Below are 25,306 nucleotides of genomic sequence, written 5' to 3'. Positions count from 1 at the left end.
GGGGGGTATCAATGGAGGTAGAATGACCTTCACTTAGCAACAGTGTACCTTTCCGAGTGTCAACACATATATACCGCGAAGGGGATGGGGGTTAAACAATGGGTGACCTAACTTGTGATTTCACATACATCAGACTATACCGGGGTAAACAATGGATGTCCCAGTTTACGCAACTATCTTGATTTCATGTAGTGGTTGATATAAATCGACCTAGGATATGTGAGTAGCCTTACGCAGCAAATTTACCTTCGAATGAACACAATGATAATTTTATTACTTTACTGACATCAGAAAATACTCTTGTGCGATGGCGCTATAGACAGTTGAACTCCGATATCTTTTTATGCATTGAGTTTTACAATTGTGGTGACAATGTATCAATAAATGGTTAAGTTATTTAAACAATTGAATTTCACCACGGGATCTGTGGACAGACTTGATACAAAAATGTTCATTTAATACGGGAAGGTTTGTACAGTGATAGTAGGTTTGACCATATACGGTCTTGATATGAAAGCAATACCATTACAATTTACAACTGTCGGGCGGGACATTCTGCAACAATACTGTGGTATTTAATTCAATTTAATAAAAAACAAAGAAGAAAATATTGGAACAAAATAAAAATTTTAATTGCCAACTTCTAGTTGAAGGCATTCAAAAATTATATTTAAAAATATAAAAATAACAAATGTTTCAGTAGGAAATAAGCATGCACGTGCGGATTAAGTGCACTCTGTCGAACTGTTGCCTATATTCTGTATGTTCTAAGACACAGAAATTGATGCTGCATCTCAAATAGTATAAAATCTATAACTAGTCATAACGTAAACATGGAAAAAAAATGAGTCTCTTTGTCCCCACATCCTTCTACTCTTCCTACTCTGTCCTGGGCCTTAACGAAAACATACTTAACGTTTTGTTAATAATTCAGATACCTATAAATGATTAGAAAAGCAGGTGAATATTTTAACAGTTAAGTACTGTATAAAGCAAAACTGCACATACATAGGCTCTTTCCAATTCCTTTAACATGGTGGTCCCCCTCCTCACTGGGGTGCGACATCTCAAAAAATTTTACCACGCGTCTAATGGTCTACCCCGGGAAGAGGACCAGGTAGAGTTCCAACACTCAGGTCAAAAGCGTCACTTGCTGAAAAATATTTTTTAAAAAAATGACAAATTAACATGTAATTTGATCTCTTCTTTTCTTTTTTGAAGATTTACTTCACTGTGTATTATTATTCCATGCAAGAACAAGATAAAATATAATGGGAAAGTTATAAAATTAGAACATGATGTGATTAATGGGAAGGATCAATCATTTGCAGTTCGATTTATCACAGAGATTAAAATTTGTATTTGACAAAAACCATGAACCAGTCTTTCTTTAAGTCGTCTGTTAAACAAGGCAAAATATTCACATCCAGTCCGATTTTAAAATATTTGCAATCCTGGTAAATGTATGAATTTAAATTAATGCTAAATTAAGTTACTTCAAATGTCGTCAAAGGGCAGGAATTGTAACATCTCTGTCCATCTCTCTATCCAGAGTTGTCGTACCTGCTTCCCTCCCACATACACCTCTGTCAATGCTCGATGTAAAAGATTCTTATATGCAAATTTTAAGCAGCAAGTATTTAAAGATAAATCTGTAATTTTAATTGTAATTATTGATAAAGTCGACATCATTCATTATCAATCTATAACACCTCAAACGATTTACATGTATTTCTTACCTTTTCCAATGAACTATTTTGCGAAGGGAAAATTAAAACATTTTTTGGGGGTAATGTTTCAAATAAATAATATTTTCTGTTAAAAAAATTAATTGAAAAAGATGGTGAATACAATTTTTCATCATTTATAAATTTTCAAAGAAAATTAAATTCATTAATGTCATCCGCTGGGGGGCCGTCCTCCACTCATGCATTAGCTGGAGGTCCCTCCTTTCTGTGTTATTTACGCGTGTCATCTCCCCAATTTGCAAATATTTAAAAAAAAAAAACTGATAAAGGCTTCAGCTATTTTTGATTTAAGACATACATTGTATAGCTGAGGTACAGACGCAACCATTTTTATGGGAAAAGGAAAAAAAAAGAAAAAAAAATGTGGAGAAAAAATGTTCCGAGGTCCCTGACTCAAGTGTCTTTTGATAACAATAAAACTAGGAACTTAATCAGAAATAAACTGACTTAATTGGATCACCTCCACTGGTCCTAAGGAGATCCGGACATTGTCGTTATAGACAGAATGTCCAGTCTACAGAATTTCTGGACAACCTTCCTTCCTTCTTCGCTTATTGTAGAACTTGTGTCCATATCTAAATTTAGAAAAATGTTTACATGTTCCATTTTCATATTATAACAAATTATAAACAAATATTCAAAATAAATCGAATTTTTTATGCATCTGCAATTATGGTACAATGATGTGCGTTGAAGGTCTAAGCAAAACCTTTTATTGATAGTCAATTTTTACATTCTTTAGAAAGTCACAATGCTTAAGGAATCGGTCACCTTCTTCATGTGACAAACACGTAGGTTCTGAAGGGGACTCCCCCCCACCCTCTCACTCTCTCTCTCTTTCTCATGACGACTAACGATTTTGTAAGACACGTTTACTACCCGGTATTAGCTAAGTGGAAAATATAATTTGTTTAAGAATATAAAAAATACATAATCAATCACTTTAATGAAATAAATTGATCCAAAAACATGCATATGCATTTTACGAATTAAGTGCACACCCGTATATGTAAGTGATCAATTTATAAAAAAAAATATCTTGTAAAGTGTACACAATATCAATTGTATATCAATCGATATTTTCTGCATTGCGGTCTGTAACATCTCCTGAAATCACTAGCTGAAATTTCTTTGAAGGCACGTGTAATTGCAAGTTAAACGTTTAATTCTAGGGAAATGAAATAATAATATTATAATCTATTGTATGAATTATTATAGTTGCGTGAAACTTCTTTGCAAATTATAATTGATAATTAAAGAGGGAAAAAAGAATGAGACCTCATTGAAGCAAAACCCACGTGGTTGATATTAAAAAGGTAGTTCTTACAGCATTGACACGAATACTGTTTTTCTTCTTTACAAAGAAATTGGGCGTATTTTTGTGTAATGACTGGCGTTAATACAAAGTTAAATATTCTATCGAACAAAAAAATACCCATTTAATGCACATCATTGTATTTTTTAACAAAAAAAATTAGATAGATATTAATTTTGGAGGAGGAGGAGGGAAACTTACAACTGCCTCGGCCTTTAACTCTAGTCCGTATGTTGGGTTGCTGAGAACCCGCAAGTTTGCTGCCTTTAAGTTTGATAAAAGTACTGATTGTACAGACCTAGCTGCAGAACTGTAGCGTTATAGTTTTATATGTTTAGTCTTTGACCATAACGCTACAGATGAGGTGCAATTTACGGCGCAAGATTTTCTGCGCACTTTTGGGGAGAATTTCTTCACTTTCCAGCATTGGTCAATCAACTACCTTTCATCCCCTCATTCTAGACACATTTTTGAATCAACCTGTATATTTTTCCACCCCAACCCTATAGACCAATAAACTCACTTGTTTTGAATTTTATGCCATCCGACAAAATTGCACCTCATTTGCATTACGCGATCTGTAGCGTTAATGGTTAAAGACTAATACTCGTATATAAAACCATACCTCTACAGTTCTGCAGCTAGTACGGACCTTGTCGCCTAGCAGAATGTTGTTTTTCCACTTTCCGTATACCTGGACGGTAATATCCTTGATTCGGGCTCCTCAATAATGAAAACTTTGATGTTCTGAAGTAGAAAAAAAATGTTTGATTTGCATTTAGTAAAACGAGACATTTTGGACGACATTGATGTTTTAAGACAATTTTATTTGTTTTTCAAATCATTCTGTTTTGGAGGGTCTGGTACGTTTGGGATAAGGGTGAACATGTTAGGATAGAAGTTCATTCCAACCCTCGGAAAATAAATAAAGCTAATTTCACATATTAACAAGAGGCCCAGGGTTCTAGAAACGCTCTTCTGATAAACTGTCCAAAAAATGTGTTTTGTACAGAAGGTAACGTAGTTCTACGATCTGTGAATCGAAATTCTCCCGTAGAGAAGTGATGATAAGATTTTTTTTTTTTTTTTTTTTTTTGAATTGTTAAGGTAAGATTTTGTTTTACTACTTTGCTAAGAATAACTTGTTGTTGAGATTGCATTTATTTTCAGGAGGTTACCACGCACTAGGCTGATAAAATGTGTTTACCGTTTGCTATGATATCTCACTAAGTATTGTAAAGAAAGAAAAAATTATATTGTTTTATATAGTCTCCCTTTTATGCTGTTTACTGTCAATTTCGTCAATGAAATATGGCAAAATAATAATTTGTTAAACATTGAGTATTTTAAAAATATTTCCGATAAAATGAATATCACTGATTTCCAAATAAATCATGACATGATTTGTTTTGATGCATAGTTCAATAAAATATTAGAATAATAGTTGTATAAATTCTGGCTGAGAGTTTTCTTATGGTGTGATATTGAAAAAAAATGTAAAAAATCTCGCAAACTTATAATAGTTTTCGGATACCTAGATTTGGATGAATTAAAAATAATGACCACCAAATTGAATTAAAAAAAAATCAACTACCTATAACATATTTTTCACTCATAACATCATATTGTACATGCATTCTATTTAAAATTCCTGAAGTTGAAATAGAATATATAGACAATTGGATAAAAAAGTTTCAGAATTTTTAGTAGTAAAACTGTGTTTGAAAAAAGAAAATATCAAGACTTTCTAAAATACATAATCAAAAGAAATCAGTTTTTTATGCTTCAAAATGGTACCAGGTATACATGTATAAATGATGAGATCTAAACCTTGATTGAGTTTCCCCTCTGGTAAAAATAGCTTTTTGTACATCATTTTTTCAATTCTGGTTTGATAAGTTTCAATATGAAAGAAATATGAAAATCCCACAAAATCATTTTTATGTCCATTTAAGTCGATTCTTTAAATCTAAGCCAAAAGAGAATTTTGATATACAAGTTTTCTTACAAAAAATACTAGATCTTGAAATGACTCTGTTTTACATTATTGTATTGCACTCCTGACATCTGATATGTATTTTAATTATTTAATATTGTTTAAAGCTTATAACACAAAATAACCCATTCTTAGTTTGTAAATCAGTTCGTCGTTTTGATATTTTTGATCATTTACGGCAAGTTTTTCATATTTTCACTTCAAAACATGATTATTTGCAATGTGTAATATATTTATATTGTATTTAAAAATATGTGTTCGGTGATGAAAACTATTCTCTGAATTGACTGTAAAATGTCTGTAATTAGTTGATAGACATAATGTTTTGAACAAGATAGATGAAGATCATTGATAATTATAAAACAGTTTTGTTGCACTCCTGACTGCATTAAAAATTGAAAATTAAAACCATAGTACACAAAAATTAATAAAGTGTTGGCAACATCAAATGATAACGAAAGTGTGCAATATTTATAGTCCAATATTTCATAATTAAAACACATTAAAGTATTTAAACTTGGCTTTATATCTTGAGTTATTCCCTATTCCTAAAACTAGTAAAATGTATGTTAAGGAGATAAAATATATTTTATACATGTAGTATATTTTCCTTCACAGGACAAACACTGCAAACAACTGAGGTCAACTAGACGCCTTCTACTCATCAGTTCTTTCTTTATATTTATTCATATTTGATCAGCAATAAGTCTAACATATTTGCTGCACTCCTGACGAAGAGCATTGCAGTCTTTAAAATAGAACTGTGAAGCGAAAATTACACCAGAACTGTTCTGTTGTTTCAGTGAATTTGAGGTGGAATTAATTGAATTTTATAACAATTTTTTCAGTGTTTGTTTTTTACATTCATAAAAAAAAATCAAAGAAAAGATAAAACACATCTGAATTGACAAAATTGAAAAAAAGAAGGATCTTAATAATAAAACTGTCAATAATTTAGTACTAGATTATTCAAATAGATCATTATTAATTAAAAACTATTTCTTAGCATGAATAGAAGTCTTTTCATCACATGTCCTGAATCTTTAAAAATGCATTGCACTCCTGACCATAGAAATAAAGATCTGAAACACAGAAAGACTCTGTGATTGATAAATCTATTTGGTAAAAATGTTCTTTGTGTCTTTATTTTCCAAAATAAAAATCAGAGAATCATATACTGATAAAAGTTTTTCACGCTGGGGAACAAAACATCAAATGTTGCCCTCCTGACATTATTGGGTATGCACAGATACTTGACTCTCATTAATGCTGCTTGTGATTTATATAATATTTTTTAGTTTTAAATTGTATATCAGTTAATGTTTTACACTTTAAAAATTCTTTTTTGGCTTAATTGTCTTACAGATCTTTAAAATCGATGTTTTTTTGACAACACTACATTTTTTTTGTTGCACTCCTGACATGGTATAACATTTTTTTTCAACATAGGCCATGACCACAACTTGGTCAAACAAAAGTTGCTACAGTTTACATTTAAAGCTTAATACTTTGAATATTATCAGGAAAGTCTTTATTTCCGCCATAAACCATTATTATTTATTTCACAGATTTTCAGAGATATTTGGCAGGTATTTAGACACTATCTAAAGACATACGCTGAAACAGAAATATATTCTCATTACCTGTACTTTTAGTGCAGGTTGATAAATATGTGTTTGGTCATTTTTTTTTTAATTCTATGAGTGAATAAGCTTAATTTATATTTAAAAATGACGGCTCTTGATCTGGACGTGGATTTACCCACTTTACAGGGCTGGTGAGGGTGTTGATTATAAAGCAAGTTAACAGACAATAACAATAGTAAATGTCTGGAAAATTGTACGCATCATTTCCGCAGAAAAAAATTAAACTATCTAATTGAAAGAAATGTATGATTGACCAATATTTTGAAAAGACAGCATCAACCTTAATTGCTCTATTAGTGTTAGATATTGCAACAATCCTATAAAATTCACAAATAAGGAAGTATGTTTAAAGTGGTATATGAGAGGGTGTTTATATGAAAGAAGTAGTATCAATGGTTTCTAAGTGTAGTGAAGACATTTTAAGAAACACATTTTGCTAATCTATTGAAGATTCATATATGTATAAGCACGCGTAAGTAGATACTCAGAACATCATAGTTGCCCTGATTACAATTGTTTTTCAAAGAGCAGTCTTGTTAGACATAGTTTAAAACTAAATTTAAAAAGAAAACAAGGACGATAACACACGCGTTAATTAGGATGTCACCTGTTTTGTTTTATTCACCTTTGTACTACTTATACGTTTTGTATTTAGTCTCGGGAAATATATTGGTATCAAATGCCTATGGTGAGTAAAACAATGTTTAAGATTCCTTGTACCCGATTCTTTATTTTTCGACGTTTTACGAAAAAAAAATTCTAACAAGTAAAACATAATATAAGGTGAGTCTTGCGCACGCTTATTTACTTTTGTGCTATATACATGCGTATGTATTATTGATAAAGACAATTTAATTTTTTTTTTTTTTATATGTAATTATAATGATTTGAGCATTATCTAAATATATACATTCCTTTTTTTTGGTAATCTTGTTGGAAATTTATAATTGAAATTATTTATTTGGCTTGATCTTAAGAGAAAAGCATTATCGCACGTGTTTGTAATTTCATCTCTCTCCCCAACACACGCTGACAGTATATGCTATTCGCTCTCTGTTATTAACTGATTTATGGTCGGATCTTAGACTGGTATTTCTTTGATTTTGTTTTGCTTACTCCTGCTGTGTCCTTTATATTGTTATTGATCTTTCCCTAATTTTGCTAAGTACTGTCTTTAAACTTGTTTCATTGGCTCATTTATGGAAAAGGGGAAGGAGTGGTCGAATATGAGACGTGCGTGAGTTTGTCTAGAAAACACTTCAGATTTCTTTGTAAAATGAAGTTTTGTTTATTCTGTATTTTTGGACTTTAATAAATTCTAAATTTAATCAGGATATTATTACTGCAAAACAGCGTGAACACGTTTGTCAGCTCGATCATTTTTTTTCCTAAAAGGACCTAGATTAGCTGATTTAGCTCGCAAAAAGATGATGAATCTGTTTCTTTTGATTCAATAATAGACCATTCTCTTGCCTTTTACTTTAAAAAAAAATGGCGATAACGAACAGTAAAAAGCTAAAAAATGCAAAGAAACAATACAGATCTGGAACAGGGCAAACACGGACCTCTAATTAGAGGCAGTATCAGGTGCCATAGATGAGAAAACGGAAAAAAATGAAAAATGTCAGTAAGCATTCGACTTTATGCAAGATTATGTTTCCTGACAAGGCGATTGTATCCAATATAAAATTTGCGAAATGATGACTGTAAACGTTACTGTTGGTATTCTCGTTTCAACAATTTGTTTGTCAGTAGCTTGCCTCGTTTTAGAAATTATTCATACGTAGAGCTTACTCTTGCGTATTGAATCACCTGAGAGTCAAAAACTCAATATACAGGTGGTTAGGGTATATTGCTACATGCTAAATGTTATACACTATTCTATATATTCTCAGCACTGTTTTTCTTTTTGTTCTTTTATAAAAGTTATCATAAAATCTTATTAAAACATTTAATTTTTGCCACTAGGTATGCATTTGATATTAAAAAAAACCCCTTAAATTAATCGTTTTGGAAGAATGCTTGTTTAAAAAAGAAAGTTTCTATCCAAAGAAAACATTAACTTACGAGACTATTAAGTCGTTGATAAGATATTAAAATATGTAATAAAATATGAAAAGGCGGTATAAAAAAAGATGTCCGCACAATGGTGCTTTGTATACCCAGTTTAATTTATTATTGTTTTCTGAATTTCTTAATATTTTCGGGACACCTTAAGGACAGATGATAACACCCCCCCCCCAAAAAAAAAAATTCGATACACGGGTTGATATATATTTTTTGACATGTTTTCATTGTAAATTGTTCAAATAACAAATTTATAAAATATTAGGAAATTGTAGACCTTCTGTGCATGCATGATGTTTAAAATTCCACTTTTCTCCGGTTTTCTGTATAAATCTATGTATATTTTTTTTTTCACTTTATGCGACATTAATGTGAAATTTTGAATGAAAAGTTGAAATCTTTGCGGTTATAATTATTCATTTTATTAAAGGGGCCTGGACACAGATTTGATGTTAATATTTTCTCAAATTTTCTGTATAATATCATGACTTATATGTTGCTATAGCATTTCACACGGAAATATAATAAAAGCGTGTTCAGAAACTTCTTTTATCTGGGAATTATTGAATCTACTAATTTCGGGACGCGTTTGATTGACACAGCCTTGCACTTTCACAAAGTAAACTTTATCCTTTTAAAATACTTAAGAAAAGTAGAAATTTCGTTGTGAATGAATTAAAACTATCAAAACTATAATCCAGAAAATTCATATTAGAAATGTGAGAAAGCAAAACCAATTCACCAGTATTGTCATTCCGAGCTCAGTGATGTGTAAAGAGTTTAACAAGTTGAACATACTCGGTGAAACGTAAACATTAACAATAACAGAGCTCGTGCCCTGTTTATTTTCATTGAATTCTTAGAATATTCATGTAACTTCAATTCAATTGACTGATTTTATTTTTTGAATAAGCATAGAAATTTAAAATGTAAACACTGCAACTGTGTCCAGGCCCCTTGAATTAATATAAACGTAAACATTAAGTTGTTAATTTCATGATTTTTGAAAAAAGTTTGTATCATGTCCTTAATAACAAGAACACCGCTAAGCGGAGCATCCCCTCGCGACAGGAATTTTGCCTTTGAGATGTGGACACACACACACGCACATACCTACACACTAATACACCACACTAGCTATGCTGTATCCTCTTCGCAGTTATTTGCGCAGGGGATAATAAAATGATCCGATATACACAATGTGAATTTAGTAACTGTTTTATTGACAGTCAATATCGCACTCAACAAACCAGCACACCAACTGAATCCTGTACTGGATAACGACACGTATGACGCCAGTAATGCTGTAGACGGACGTAAGTCTGACCTGTTTTATAATGGAGGTCAGTGTGCAATATCATATAACGATCAAAACGCCACCTGGTGGGTGAACCTGACCAATGCACACAGCATCCATCACATCACCATCTACTTCAAGACGGACAATATACAATGGGGTATGGTTAAAGTCATTATGTTTCGCTCTATTTAATTGCGTAAAACGCACTGCACCTGATACTTTACAGTGGTATTAATCATGATGGGTTTTATTTCGCCGAAAAATCATAAATCGCGAACACAGTCAAATTAAAACTATCGTGATTATTTCCCAATCTCCAGTAAAAACGAAGCTTTTTTCTAAAATATTCGCGTATGTTTGGCATCTATCTCTTTTAAATTAGCAGATGGAAGCAACAGCCTGCAACTTTGTCATATTTCTTTAGCATTATGATAGTGTTTTGTTATTGGTTGTTTAAAGTTAATCAAATGCAAAGCGGGACTCAAAAGCCAATTGATATTTTTGCAAATTATATTTCTGACCCGTGTAAATTTCTGACAAATTAATGACAGGTTACAATGATGTCGTGCACTTGTATAAACTTAAATAGAGAACAAATTGTTTACAGATTCCTATCAAGAAAAATTTGGCTATCTTGGATTCTCTGTGTATGTCTCCAATACAACATTCAAACTACAGGGAACCCTGTGTTACAAGGACGACCACTTTACAGTAGACACCTTACCTGCTGTCTTCACCACCACCTGTCCTGTATGTGGACAATATGTCATCTTCTACAACGAGAGAAGACCAGGAGTAACCTACCCTGACTATTACTCTGATGACGTTAACAGTGATCTCTGTGAAGTTGAGGTGTATGGTGAGTGATTTACAAAAAAAATTCATGTTATATATATATATATATATATATATATATATATATATATATATATATATATATATATATATATATATATATATATATATATATATATTGATTTAATATTTTTATATTTTGAAACCAATATATTGGATCTGAAAAGACATATTAATATGTATTTCAGGTTATGTCAATATATATTTAATTGTCTAACTATGCGTTAAATTCAGTTAAATTCAACTTTTATATTACTTGTATTTAATTTTATGATTATCTTATTACCGTACGTACATTGGGGTGTATATCTCTTAGTTGATTCGATACGCAAGAGCATGCTCTACGTATGAACAATTTCTGAAACGAGGTAATTTATTGACAATTAAACAAGTTGATGAAACAAGACTATCAACAGTCTCGTTTTAAGTCATCATTTCGTAAGTTCTATGGTCGATACAATGACCTTGTCAGCAAATGCAATCTATATGTATCATTAAGTCATATGCGGACTGACATTTTTCATACTAATTGTTAATCCATTATTTACACACTGAATTGTCGACGGATTTTTCTGTTATTTCCCAGTCATGACAAGTAGCACACGGCGGGAGTGACCGGTTGGCAGGGGAAGCTCACTCCTCCATGGCACCTGATCCCACCTCTGATGTTTCTGGAAGTCCGTGTTTGCTCTGCTCCCGATTTGTATTGTTTTAATGGACTTAGAGCTTGAATACTGTCCGTTATCTCCATATTTCACATTAATTCAAATACATGGGACACATTTATTTTCCGAAAATTATTAAAGTGTTATGTTTAAGATTTGATTGCCAAATAACTGATCTGATTATTTTTTAAATTTGCAATATCTAAATAAAAAGTTGAGCGACATATCTTTAATAAAATAAGGGAACGGCAAATGCAACTGATTCAAAAAAAAAAAAAAAATTAAAAATTGATTATGAGGAAACTGCAAATGCTTTTGATTCTGACATATATAAAAATTGATTACGCGTCGTATGTGAATAGCAATATGTTTTGCCCGAAATACTGCCAAAAATTACAAAAATAATCATTATTATGGATTAATTATTAATTAGTTTTAATACTTATTTTTATATGTATCTTAATGATGCCACACAGTGATTATTAAAGCGGACGTTTTGTAAAATTAGACCGATTTTATACCTATTATAATTATATTTAGGGTGTCCGACATCGGGTTATTATAACGGATCAGACTGTTGTCCAGATGTCAACTGTCAGTACTGTCACATAGAGACGGGCACCTGTCAGGGGTGTGAACCTGGCTACAGAGGTCGTCGATGTGAGCTAGGTAACACAAAAGCCTTACGTAACATGTAACATTTTTATTGTATGTGTTGGGTATGTACATTTTTTTTTTGTTTTGAATGAAGTTTGACGTGTTTTACATTATTACTAAAACATTTAAAACTTAAAAAAATTGCACTTTATATACATTGAATAACCCAATGATTAAAGAACAATTTTAAGTCTACAGATGTTTACAACTGTCGTAACAAAATAGTGTTCTGAGCCAGGTTTATTCATGTAATAAAGACAGGTTGACAAATGTATGGATGCAATACAAGTTGCAGTTGCACGAGGTTGTTGAAACATTTGTATGTTTTATCCAAGAATGTGAGCAAGGTCTTTATGGTAATGGATGCAGTGAAACATGTGGACATTGTCGTGACGTAGACCAGTGTTTCCATGTCAACGGGACGTGTTTAACTGGATGTGATGCTGGTTACCAGGGCGACTTGTGTAAAACACGTGAGTACTGTACAATGTTTACAGGTTTAGAGATTAAGTAAGAATGTCTGACTACACAAATCAAATATGATTAAATTCTGATACGAGTTTTCAATAATTCAGTGAGTTTTCTCGTGGTTTGAACGTTTACACCATTTTGTAAGGAAACGCGTTACGCGGTTTTTGGCTCACCTGAGCTGAAAGCTTAAGTGGGTATTTCTGATCACATTTTGTCCGTCGTCCGTCCATCTGTAAACTTTTAACATTTTCGACTTCTTCTCAAGAACCACTGGGCCAATTTCAACCAAGCTGGCCACAAAGTATCTTTGGGTAAAGGGAGGGGGGTCAAGTTTGTTCAAATGAAGGGCCAATCCTTCTTCCAAGGGAGGATAATTAGAAATTAGTAAAAAATTAATGTCATCTTTTAAAAATCATCTTCTCCAGAACCACTGGGCCAGGAAAGATGAAACTTATATTGAAACATCCTCAGGTAGCAGGTAGTGTAGATTCAAGTTTGTTCAAATTATGACCCCCGGGGTAGGGCAGGGCCGCAATGTACATCAAAGATTTGCATAGCAATACTTAGGAAAAATCTTTTAAAATATTCTTCTCCAGAACCACTGGGCCAGGAAAAATGAAACGTATGTGAAACAATCCTTAGGTAGTGTGTTTTCAAGTTTATTCAAATCATGACCCCCGGGGGTAGGGCGGGGCCGCAATGGACAATCAAAGATTTACATAGGAATACAGGAAAAATCTTTAAAAATCTTCTCAAGAACAACAAAGCCATGATTGGACATGTTTATAGGAAACATCCTCAGGTAGTGTAGATTCAAGTTTGTTCAAATCATGACCCCCTGGTATAGGTGAGGTCACAATGGACGATCAAAGGTTTACATAGATATACATACTAGGAAAAATCTTTAGAAATCTTCTTCTCAAGAACAGCAAAGCCATGATTGGTCATACTTATACAGAAGGCATCCTCAGGTAGTGTAAATTCAAATTTCTTCAAATTAGGACCCTTGGGGGTAGGGTGGGGCCACAATAGAAGATACAACTTATGGGAAATTTTTTTAAACACCTCTAAAGCCATGATTTGTCAAAGGAATATGGTAGCATCCTCAGTTAGTGTAGATTCAAGTTTGTTCAAATTATGCCCCCTCCCCTTAGGGATAGGTTGAACTCCTAGCCAAAGTACTCAGGTGAGCGATGTGGCCCATGTGCCTCTTGTTTTATTTTCTAAGCTTGCGACAGAGGATTATATGGTTTGGGCTGCATCAATTCATGTGGACATTGCCTTGACTTATACCTGTGTTCTTATATTGATGGGGAGTGTTTAACTGGGTGTGCTGCTGGTTATCAAGGAGAACTATGTATTTCAGGTAGGTGATAGAAAAATATCAAGCGCCAAAGTCGTCATTATGAATACAATTTTATCAATATGTAAACAAGGCTGTAAATAAAATAGCAGTTTTATATCCATTTTGAGAGTATCAGTATACCATTTGGACTTTAAATCAATATGAAATGTGTGTAAAATGTAAAAATGTCAGATTGATTCTATGGTTTGTATTGTAGTTCTCAACATATCATCAGCAATATGTCTTTAAAAAATTTAAAATCTATTTATTTATATTCAACCAAAGCGTATACTTTCTTTCACATTGAAAGAAGAGTAACAAAATACGGATTGACTGAAATTTGTTCTTCTTGTTTTCATTTCATAATTTACAAACACAAGAACATTAAATAAACAGGCAAAAAAAAAAAAAAAAAAAAAAAAAAAAAAAAAAAAAAAAAAAAAAAACAACAACAAACAAGCAAAAACAAACAAACAAAACAAAAAACAAAATACGCGAAATGTCACAGGACTGTTTTGAAGCGAAGTGAAGAGGATAGTGAAGCAGAACTGCAAGTATATATTTACAGTAGCGTTATTGTATTGATAACGATTACATAAATTTTAAATAATGTGTAGAAAAGTTTTCACTTTTCGGGTTGTTGTATAATCATATTCACATCATTGTTAACATGTACAAAATGCTTTTTTACATTAACAAGATGTGTTGCAGTGAAAATGGTGGCACCAGGATTGGTATGTTCATCAACAATAACATGCTGCTTGAAGAGTCGATACGTGCATCTATTTTCTGCGCAGCAGTGTTAAGGCGTACTTCGAAGAAATCAACACAATATAAACTTGCATAAATACATACATTTTTAAAATGAATTTTAATTTTGTAAAGGTTTTATATTATCTTATGACTTTAACATTCTTTGAAATAACATTGTATACCCCACTCTGTACTGAATTTGGTTTGGTCACGTTATTTGACAGTCACGTGATAAATGCATGTAATGTGTACTGTATGTAGGTCACAAACACATTTCAATATCGCAAGGGCATACCCTAGTTAAAATTAAAAATTAAAGTAATAGATTGTTTCTATATAACTTGTAGTTTATGGAAAGTGCTGCTGCTTTAGATAGAATTCGCATTTTATTAGTTTAAATTTCAAGTTATCTTGCTAATGTCGAAATATGTGTGACCTTTACCAAGTATTTTATGTATTTATTAAGTTATGCTATCGATTTCAGGAAAGCAGCAGCACTTTTCAAGTTAAGGAATATGTCAATTATGTGTATTCAAAAAATGGTCAAGATCTATTAAGTGTATGCCCTTGCGAAAAGGCGATTTAATGAGGCACCTCGGCGTGAAACATGCACACCCTGAAGACAAAAACACGGTAGAATTAATTCAATACATTCTCTCGATATTTTTTAGATAATGGCACTAAACAAAGGTTTCAGATTTGTATTAATAGTCTACCTAAGATTTGCAAATAATATTCTGTTTCATAATAAAATGCATTTTTCACTGTGAAAAAATCACTTGATCCGCCTCTCACTGCACATAAAATGCGTCAAACTTTACCATGATGACGTCATGTCGACAAGTGCATAGCGATCAGTGACTAGTTTATATCTTGCTGTGTAGGATTTAACTAGCGACAAAAATGAATGCAGTGGTAAGTTTTGATGTAGTTCATTACTCTTATGCAGTTTAGATTCGCAGATTATTTCATTTTCTGTTATAATGAGGAATTGCTATATTTGTGTGATGTCACAGTAAACTTTTCCCGTATAAATTAGGCCCCGCCCCCTTTATGCAGCCTTAACAGAGCTGCGTGGTATACATGTACACGTTACAATTATTGTACATTTAATTTTTCAAATGTTTATATCAAGCACATAAGTATATGCCTGTATTATTCGTATTCCTTAAAATGCATATTATAACCATTTCTAATTAAGTGAACTCTAAAAAATTAAAATGGAAAGATACATTTATAATTAAATAGTAAATGCACATTCGCTCAATGGCCAATATAATCAACAGGTTTCATGCACAGATGCTATCTGCCGAATGTTGGTCTAGTTGACAGAGGTAAGTCTACGAGTAAACGATGGACACACAACGCACAAACAAATAACATTACATAATTAATAACGTTACATGAAGAAAGTGGCCGGTTCATTAAGCACTGTGACTTTCTAAAGAATGTAAAAATTGACTATCAATAAAAAGCTCAGACCTTCAACGCACATCATTGTGTCATTACAAAATGCCATTTATTTTGAATACTTGTTTATAAATTGTTATAATATGTAAATGGAACGTGTAAAAAGAATTTTTGTTACTTTAGATCATGGACACGAGCTCTACAATAAGTGAAGAAAGAAGGCAGGCTGTACAGAAATTTTGTAGAATGTACATTCTGTTTATGACGACAATGTCCGGAACTCCTTAGGACCGGTGGAGGTGACCCAAGTCAGTTCATTTCTGATTAAGTTCCTATTTTTATTGTTCTCAAAAGACACTTGGAGTCAGGGACCTCGAAACATTTTTTCTTCATATTTTTTGTGTCCCCCCTTTTCCCCATAAAAATAGTGGCGTATGTACCTCGGCTACAATGTATTTGTAACAGGGTTTCTGCATATGATGTTGAATGAATTAAACACCTGTTAGGGTTCGTAATATTGACTTCTGTATTATACAGTTAAATAATAATTGCCCTAAAATATATAACAATAACATTGAGGATATCAGAAAATCATTAATGCACAATCAAATACTATACACAATACTGCATAAAGGGAGATAACTCTTACATTCATTAAATATAATCAAATAACTAAAAATTGTTAAAAATTTTCACTATCTTGAAATAATTTCCTACCAAGCTTCTTTCTTTACTCCTCATTAAGATATTAACAGCAGTGAAAGAGAAACTTCAGGAGTACTGTGCAACAATACATTCGAGAAGTGGATACTTAAAAATTCCAAGGAACTTTTGGAAAATTTGAAATCACAAAATTTTACCAAAATCAATAACATAAAATCTTCCGACTTTTCAAATTTGTATACAACCATTCCCCACGATAACGTAAAGTCCAGGCTTTTTGACATCATTAACAGCTGATTTTTCAATACAAATGGAACTCGTAAATTTACTTTCCTTGTCATTGGTCATTTACAAAAATATTCAATTAAAACATTCTGATTGTACACACAAGTACTCTGAAGTTGATATTAAAAAGATGCTTGAGTTTCTGATTGACAATATCTATGTGGTTTTTGGAGACCAGGTCTTCGAACAATCTGTTGGAATTCTCATGGGTATCAACTGCGCCCCGTTGTTAGCAGACCTATTTTTGTATTCATATGAAGCAGAATTTATTCAAAATAATATCCATGAGAAAAAGAAATCTCTTGCTGTGGCCTTCAACTCGATATTTAGATACATCGACGACGTATTATCAATTAACAATAGTTATTTCCATTCATATGTCGACATGATATGCTAGTATCCCAATGAGCTTGAAATAAAAGATACAACAGAGTCTGACACATCTATTTCATATATGGATATTTTACTAGAATAAGACGTCAATGGTAATCTTACAACAAAGCTTTATGAGAAACGTGATGACTAACTTTTCAATCAATTTCCCTTACTTATGTAGCAATATACCCTTATCACCTGCATATGGTGTGTATCTCTCTCAGTTGATTCTATACGCAAGAGCATGCTCTATGTAAGAACAATTTCTAAAACGAGGTAAAGAATTGACAAACAAGTTGATGAAAGAATATCAACAGTCTCGTTTAAAGTCATCATTTCGTAAGTTCTATGGTCGATACAATGACCTTTTCAGCAAATACAATCTATCATTAAGTCCTCTGCTGACTAACGTTTCTCATAGTAATTGTTAGGCCATTATTTACCCACTGAATTGTCGACGGATTTTTCCGTTATTTACCGATCATGACAAGGAGCACATGGCGGGTGTGACCGGTTGGCAGGGGATGCTCATTCCCGATTTGTATTGTTTTAATAGACTTTGAGCTTGAATACTGTTCGTTATCTCCAGTTTTCATCTAGTAAAGGTACTTTTAATGATGCAAAGTCACATCTGATACCACAAGCCAGAAAACCTATGTATATTGTTTTTAGAAAATCCAGGAAATTAAATTTACCTATTGATATGCAACTGCAACTTTTTGACACCATGGTTGTTCCTGTTTTGTTGTATGGTGTAGAAGTATGAGGTTTTGAAAACTGCAGCATTTTGGAATCTTTTTATATGGAATTTTGTTAAAAAAAAAAAGTGAAAATTAAAAAGACTACACGTACCTCACTGTATTGTTTATGGAAAGCTGGGTAGAATACCACTTTGTATACCAGTAGTCCGAAAAGATGGTTTCTTAAAGAGGATTTTTTATTGTAAAAATGAGAAAATTTTCACATTGTACTCAATTTTATATCAGTTGAGTTCAAAAGCTTTTCACCATTCAAAATGGCTCGTGGAAATAAAGAATATTTTACACGAATGTAATTTGGATTTAATGTGGAATGCTCAGCATGTTGATAAACCATGCACAATTGGTATGTTGATTAAGAATACATTAAGAGATAATTTTATCCAAGGCTGGAATGTAAATGTAGTAAATTCTTCAAAATGCCTTAATTATAGAATGTAAAAGTGTGATTTTTGTTTCGAAAATTATCTAAACATGTTACCAACTGATCTTAGATTATATTTGTGTAAATTTCGTTGTGTCAGTCATAACTTGCCAATTGAAGCTGGTAGATTTTATAGTATTGATAGATCTGAGAGACATTGTAACCTCTGCAATAACAATGAACTTGGTGATGAGTTTCATTATTTATTTAAGTGTCCTTTTTTGAAGAATGAAAGACAGAAATTTATACCTAGCGGTATTCATATGAACCCAAACAAAATATCGTTTTATCATTTCATGAATATACTTCTGATATATATAAACTAATGGTAGGGTGAGCTTAGTTTTGTAAAACTGTTCTTATATTTTTTCATACCTGAACTTCCTACAATGTAGACATTAAATGATTTTTTATCAACTGTCAGGTACTGTCCATATCATAGATCTTTTTGTATATATATAATTCATTACGTTAGCTGTTCACGTGTTGATTTGTTCAATTGGTAATCTTTCATTGTACTAACATACCCCATGTTTGGGGCTTTAGTAAAATAAAAAGTTTCAATTTTCAAATACTCCCTATATGAATTACACTTTGTGCATAGAATAAAAAATACAACAAAATATGTATTACTATTTAAGCTTATAATAGCTTCATAAACATTATATACCTTTTGTGAATAAACAATAGATCATAAAAAAAAAAATAGCATACCATTCTGAGGGAATAGGCAATCTCCCGCATAAAAATCATCTTCATCATGACTGGGAGTCCAAATGATGACTATATAAATTATCATAGACTTTATATTATATTATCATAAAACACATGTACATATTTTCTGGACCGTAAAATACACTAGCTTTAATGCTAATAGCTAATAAAAATCTGATTTCCAAAATATCTTTCTAACTGCGCTATGGAAATTAATATTGCTAAAATTATAGGTTTCACAATTGATTAAAATATATTATAGATATGACAAAGTTAGTAAATAAATATTAGCTTACCATAAGATGAAGATATTGTCACAGTCATTTGGTCAAATTTGTCAGATACAAAATCTATATGACCTCTCTGCAAAATATCTGAACAAAGAGTGACCAGAAAAAACAAGGATATTTGGAGGGAATTTGGCAAACCAATAAAACACAAGAACACAAAACTAAAACCCAATAGAAACAAAGAACTTATAGAACTTATGGCCAGAACCTTAATTATGAACCTTAAGGCAAAAACAGGGAAGCAATGCATGTTACACATGAGTGATCATTTTACTTACACCCTGAAATAATATATATACAAATAGAAAACAAGGCATTTAGATATTTATTAATTAATTAGAAATTAAATAATAAACTCATCATTCTTACAAATGTCTTAAATAAAAAATAACTGAAGCCTTTATCATTTTTTTTAAATATTTGCAGATTGAGGAGATGGCACGTGTAAATAACACAGAAAGGAGGGACCTCCAGCTAATGTATGAGTGGAGGACGTTCCCAAGGGGTGAAGTCGCAAAGTCCCCAAACACCTAAATTGGGAACTTCTAAAACATAATTTGCATTCGACCAGCGGATGACTTTAATGAATTTAATTTTCTTTGAAATTTTATAAATGATGATAAATTGTATTCACCATCTTTTTCAATTAATTTTTTTTTTCACAGAAAATATGATTTATTAGAAATATTACCCCCCACAAAATGTTTTAATTTTCCCTCCCCAAAATAGTTCAATGGAAAACATAAGAAATAAATCGTTTGAGGGGTTATAGATTGATAATAAATGATATCGACTTTATCAATAATTACAATTAAAATTACAGTTTTATCTTTAAATATTTGCTGCTTAAAATTTGCACAAGAATCTTGTACATCGAGCATTGACAGAGGTGTATGTGGGAAGGAAGCGGGCACGACAACTCTGGATAGAGAGATGGTCAGAGATGTTACAAATTCCTGCCCTTCAACGACATTTGAGGTAACTTTATTTAGCATTAATTTAAATTCATACATTTACCAGGATTGCAATATTATCAAAATCGGACCGGATGTGAATATTTTGCCTTGTTTAACGGACGACTTAAAGAAAGACTGGTTCATGGTTTTGCACAAATACAAATTTTAATCTCTGTGATAAATCGAACTGCGAATGATTTATCCTTCCCATTAATCACATCAAGTTCCAATTTTATAAATTCCCCAATATTTTATCTTGTTCTTGCCTGAAATAATAATACCCAGTGAAGTAATTCTTATGCATATAAGTAACTGCAGAACTTGAAAAAAACCCTTTAAAACGAAATAGTGGATTCAAATACTTATAATCTTTAAATGCGTCATGTATTGGTTTTAAAAAAGAGATCAAATTACATGTAAATTTGTCATTTTTAAAAAAAAAATTCAGCAAGAGACGCTTTTGACCTGAGTGTTGGAACTCTCTACCTGGTCCTCCTCCTGCACAAAATTTTAAAGTTGAGATGTCGCACCCATGTGAGGAGGGGGACCACCATGTTAATGGAATTAGAAAGAGACTATGTTTTGCTTTTAACAGTATTTAAATGCGAAATTATTCACCGTGTGTCACATCAAAAACATATTGCGTAAATATCTCACAAGTGTATATTTTTATAGCATAGATTTATTCTTACATAATATCTTTGTTTCATACATAGATGGAGATGACACCTGTGCCCCCCCCCCCTCCCACCCTACCGGGGGGGGGGGGGTGACGCCTATACCTCCCCGGACAATGGAGATGACACCCGCTCCCCGAGTCACGGGGATACCACGGGTACCTCCCAGGCGTCCACTCGACAATCAACGCGCCGCAAAGAGGTAACTCAAATGTTTCAAACTCTCTCTCTCTCTCTCTCTCTGATATATGTGTCATATATGAGGATATTAAAGTCATATATGGATCATTTTGATAAGTTCAGACTAACTAAAATTAAAAAGATTTTTCTATTTTTTATTACTTTATATAAAGACTTTCCTGTAAATTGTACAATTTAAATCAATCGCGTTTCATAGATATTAGAAATTTAAAACAATAATCGATTTATTTACTGACTCCGCATTTAAATATCAGAAACAGTTTAAAATCAATTTAACTATAGAAATGTGGGGTTATTCAAGTTCAATTTAATTTGAACGTCAATAACAAATATAATGTTAATTTACACTCAATCTCGTATTTTTATTTTTTAGCTCAGATATTTATAGCTTTAAGAACATATATTCTTAAATTAAAATTTCTTTTTAAATATTAGGGACTATATATTATAATATAATATTCCTTTTTCCTGCTTTTCTAATCATTTAAAGGTATCTGAATTATTAACAAAATGTTAAATATGTTTTTTTTAAGGCCCAGGGCAGAGTAGGAAGAGAAGGACAGAGTAGAAGGGTGTTGGGACAAAAAAATTCATTTTATTCCATGTTATGACTAGTTATAGATTTTATACTGTTTGAGATGCAGCATCAGTTTTTGTGTGTTAGAAAATGCAGAATTTAGGGAACAGTTCGATGGAGTGCACGTACTCCGCACGTGCGTGCTTCTTTTCTACTGAAACATTTGTTATTTTAATTTATATTTTTAAAATATATTTTTGAATGCCTTCAACCAGAAGATGACAATTAAAAAATGTTATATTGTTCCAGTATTTTCTTTTTTTTAATTGAATTATTTTCTTTTTTCAATTAAATTAAATATTGTCGCACAGTGTCCAGCCCGACAGTTGTAATTGTAAAGGTATTGCTTTCGTATCGAGACCGTATATGGTCAAACCCACAACCACTGCACAAACCATCTCGTAATAAATGAACATTTTTGTATCAAGTCGTCTGTCCACAGATCCCGTGGTGAAATTCAATTGTTTAAAATAACTTAACCATTTATTGATACATTGTCACCACAGTTGTAAAACTCAATGCATAAAAAAATATCGGAGTTCAACTATCTATACCGCCATCGCACAAGAGTATTTTCTGATGTCAGTAAAGTAATAAAATTATCATTGTATTCATTCAAAGGTAAATTTGCTGTGTAAGGCCACTCACATATCCTAGGTCGATTTATATCGACCACCACGTGAAATCAAGATAGTTGCGTAAACTGGGACATCCATTGTTTACCCCAGTATACTCTGATTATGTGAAATCACAAGTTAGGTCACCCATTGTTTAACCCCCATTCCCTTCCCGGTATATATGTGTGGACACTCGGAAAGTACACTGTTACTGATTGAAGGTCATTCTACCTCCATTGATACCTCCCCCCCCCCCCCAAGTTGTACCAGATCACTCCCCATATTGTTAAATAACCGGAAGTATAACAATAACCATATCTTATAAGGGTATCACCTTACCCCACAATGTGTCATCTTATAAGGATATCACCTTACCCCTCAATGTGTCATGTTATAAGGGTATCACCTGACCCCTCAGTGTGTCATGTTATAAGGGTATCACCTTACCCCTCATTGTGTCATCTTCAAAGGGTATCACCTTACCCCACAATGTGTCATCTTCTAAGGGTATCACCTTACCCCTCATTGTGTCATCTTCTAAGGGTATCACCTTACCCCTCAATGTGTTTTCTTATAAGGGTATCACCTTACCCCTCAATGTGTCATCTTATAAGGGTATCAACTTACCCCACAATGTGTCATGTTATAAGGGTATCACCTTACCCCTCGTTGTGTCATCTTCTCAGGGTATCACCTTACCCCTCATTGTGTCATCTTCTCAGGGTATCACCTTACCCCTCATTGTGTCATCTTTAAAGGGTATCACCTTACCCCTCATTGTGTCATCTTATAAGGGTATCACATTACCCCGCAATGTGTCATCTTATAAGGGTATCACATTACCCCACAATGTGTCATCTTATAAGGGTAACACCTGACCCCTCAGTGTGTCATGTTATACGGGTATCACCTTACCCCTCATTGTGTCATCTTATAAAGATATAACCTTACCCCACAATGTGTCATGTTATAAGGGTATCACCTTACCCCTCAATGTGTCATGTTATAAGGGTATCACCTTACCCCTCAATGTGTCATCTTATAAGGGTATCACCTTACCCCACATTGTGTCATGTTATAAGGGTATCACCTGACCCATCAGTGTGTCATGTTATAAGGGTATCACCTTACCCCTCAATGTGTCATCTTATAAGGGTATCACCTTACCCCACATTGTGTCATGTTATAAGGGTATCACCTGACCCATAATTGTGTCATCTTCTAAGGGTATCACCTTACCCCTCATTGTGTCATCTTTAAAGGGCATCACCTTACCCGTCATTGTGTCATCTTCTAAGGGTATCACTTTACCCCTCATTGTGTCATCTTCTAAGGGTATCACCTTACCCCTCAATGTGTTTTCTTATAAGGGTATCACATTACCCCTCAATGTGTCATCTTATAAGGGTATCACCTTACCCCACAATATGTCGTCTTATTAGGGTATCACATTACCCCTCAATGTGTCATTTTATAAGGGTATCACCTTACCCCACAATATGTCATCTTATTAGGGTATCACATTACCCCTCAATGTGTCATCTTATAAGGGTATCACCTTACCCCACAATGTGTCATCCTCTAAGGGTATCACATTATCCCTCCCATTGTTCAAAAAACAAAAGTTCTGTATAGCCGCTATTACTGCTGTCCTGATATTCTTCTATTTTGTAAAACCTTGGTTTTACCGACATAAATAAGCCCACAAAGGGTACATTAGTTGATTTGCAGTTCAGATTTGTTTGCCAGTAGCCGACCTCGGTTAAAAAAATTATTATATTCAGAGCTATTGAGTCTAGCTATAGAGTAAGTTGGGAGATATAAACACCATAGGCAGGTGATAGTGGAATCTTACTACATGTACATACATAAGGAAAGTTCACGATGGAAATGCTGAAGTCATCTCGTTTGTCATACCATTTAGTTGCTAGCTGGCCCTTATCGTCTAATGTAAGTGAAACATCCAAATATGAAACAGATGTGGCAGACTCTACGTTGTCTTTTATTTCGAGATCACTTGGATATATCAAGCAGACAAAGTAGAAGTTACTATTGTTAATTGATAAAACGTCGTCGATATATCTGAATGTCGAGTAGAAGGCCACAGCAAGAGTTTCCTTCTCATGTAGAAGTTTTTTAATAAATTCTGCTTCAAAGGAATATAAAAACAGGTCGGCTAATAAAGGAAAACAGTGCCCATCAAAATTCCAACAGTTTGTTGGAAGACATAGTCTTCATAAGACTATATACACTAGAAAGAATTGCTAAAGCACCATTAAAGAAAACTGATTTTTACCTTTTCAGAAGTTGTGTATCATAATCATAAATATGTAACCATGGTTAAAAGTAAGATATTCTTAATCAGAAAGTGGCGGCCGCTGTCGGCCATCGTAGAATTGTGATTCTTTGGATTTTTTTTTATAATTTATAATACAAAAAGTACTTTCATTGTTTTTAGCGGCCATATAGACTTGTAAATAATATATATATAGAAGGAACAAGAGAAGCCATTGTGAGAGGGAATGAGATGGGTTCAATAAT

The 25,306-nt window shown here is 32.8% G+C and overlaps 1 protein-coding gene and 2 long non-coding RNA genes across 3 annotated transcripts; all 3 read left to right on the top strand.

Moving 5' to 3' along the window:
• The first annotated feature begins 1,033 nt into the window (after window positions 1-1,033).
• LOC133182586 (uncharacterized) lies at window positions 1,034-14,121 on the top strand. Its single transcript, XM_061317434.1, has 6 exons — window positions 1,034-1,136; window positions 10,002-10,229; window positions 10,680-10,931; window positions 12,133-12,261; window positions 12,585-12,722; window positions 13,949-14,121. The coding sequence occupies exons 1-6, from the start codon at window positions 1,034-1,036 to the stop codon at window positions 14,092-14,094; spliced, it is 996 nt and encodes a 331-aa protein (XP_061173418.1). The 3' UTR covers window positions 14,095-14,121.
• Window positions 14,122-16,059: 1,938 nt separating this feature from the next.
• On the top strand, window positions 16,060-20,375 carry LOC133183507 (uncharacterized). The gene is made up of 3 exons (XR_009720657.1): window positions 16,060-16,152; window positions 16,412-16,536; window positions 20,164-20,375. It is a non-coding gene; the product is annotated as an uncharacterized LOC133183507 (long non-coding RNA).
• Window positions 20,376-21,458: 1,083 nt separating this feature from the next.
• On the top strand, window positions 21,459-22,393 carry LOC133183506 (uncharacterized). The gene is made up of 2 exons (XR_009720656.1): window positions 21,459-21,572; window positions 22,105-22,393. It is a non-coding gene; the product is annotated as an uncharacterized LOC133183506 (long non-coding RNA).
• Window positions 22,394-25,306: the final 2,913 nt, after the last annotated feature.

This window comes from Saccostrea echinata, unplaced genomic scaffold (genome assembly GCF_033153115.1).
Source record: "Saccostrea echinata isolate AGI-Se365-2 ecotype Australia unplaced genomic scaffold, CSIRO_AGI_Sech_v1 ptg000009l, whole genome shotgun sequence".
Lineage (NCBI taxonomy): Eukaryota > Metazoa > Mollusca > Bivalvia > Ostreida > Ostreidae > Saccostrea > Saccostrea echinata.
The sequence above is the reverse complement of the archived record's forward strand: the minus strand, read 5'-3'. Positions and strand labels throughout refer to the sequence as shown.

Coding starts and splice junctions, on each gene's coding strand:
- LOC133182586 (XM_061317434.1), top strand. CDS start 1,034: ATGGTGGTCCCCCTCCTCACTGGGGTGCGACATCTCAAAAAATTTTAC. Junction 10,230..10,679: donor GACGGACAATATACAATGGG/GTATGGTTAAAG, acceptor AATTGTTTACAG/ATTCCTATCAAGAAAAATTT. Junction 12,723..13,948: donor GGGCGACTTGTGTAAAACAC/GTGAGTACTGTA, acceptor TTATTTTCTAAG/CTTGCGACAGAGGATTATAT.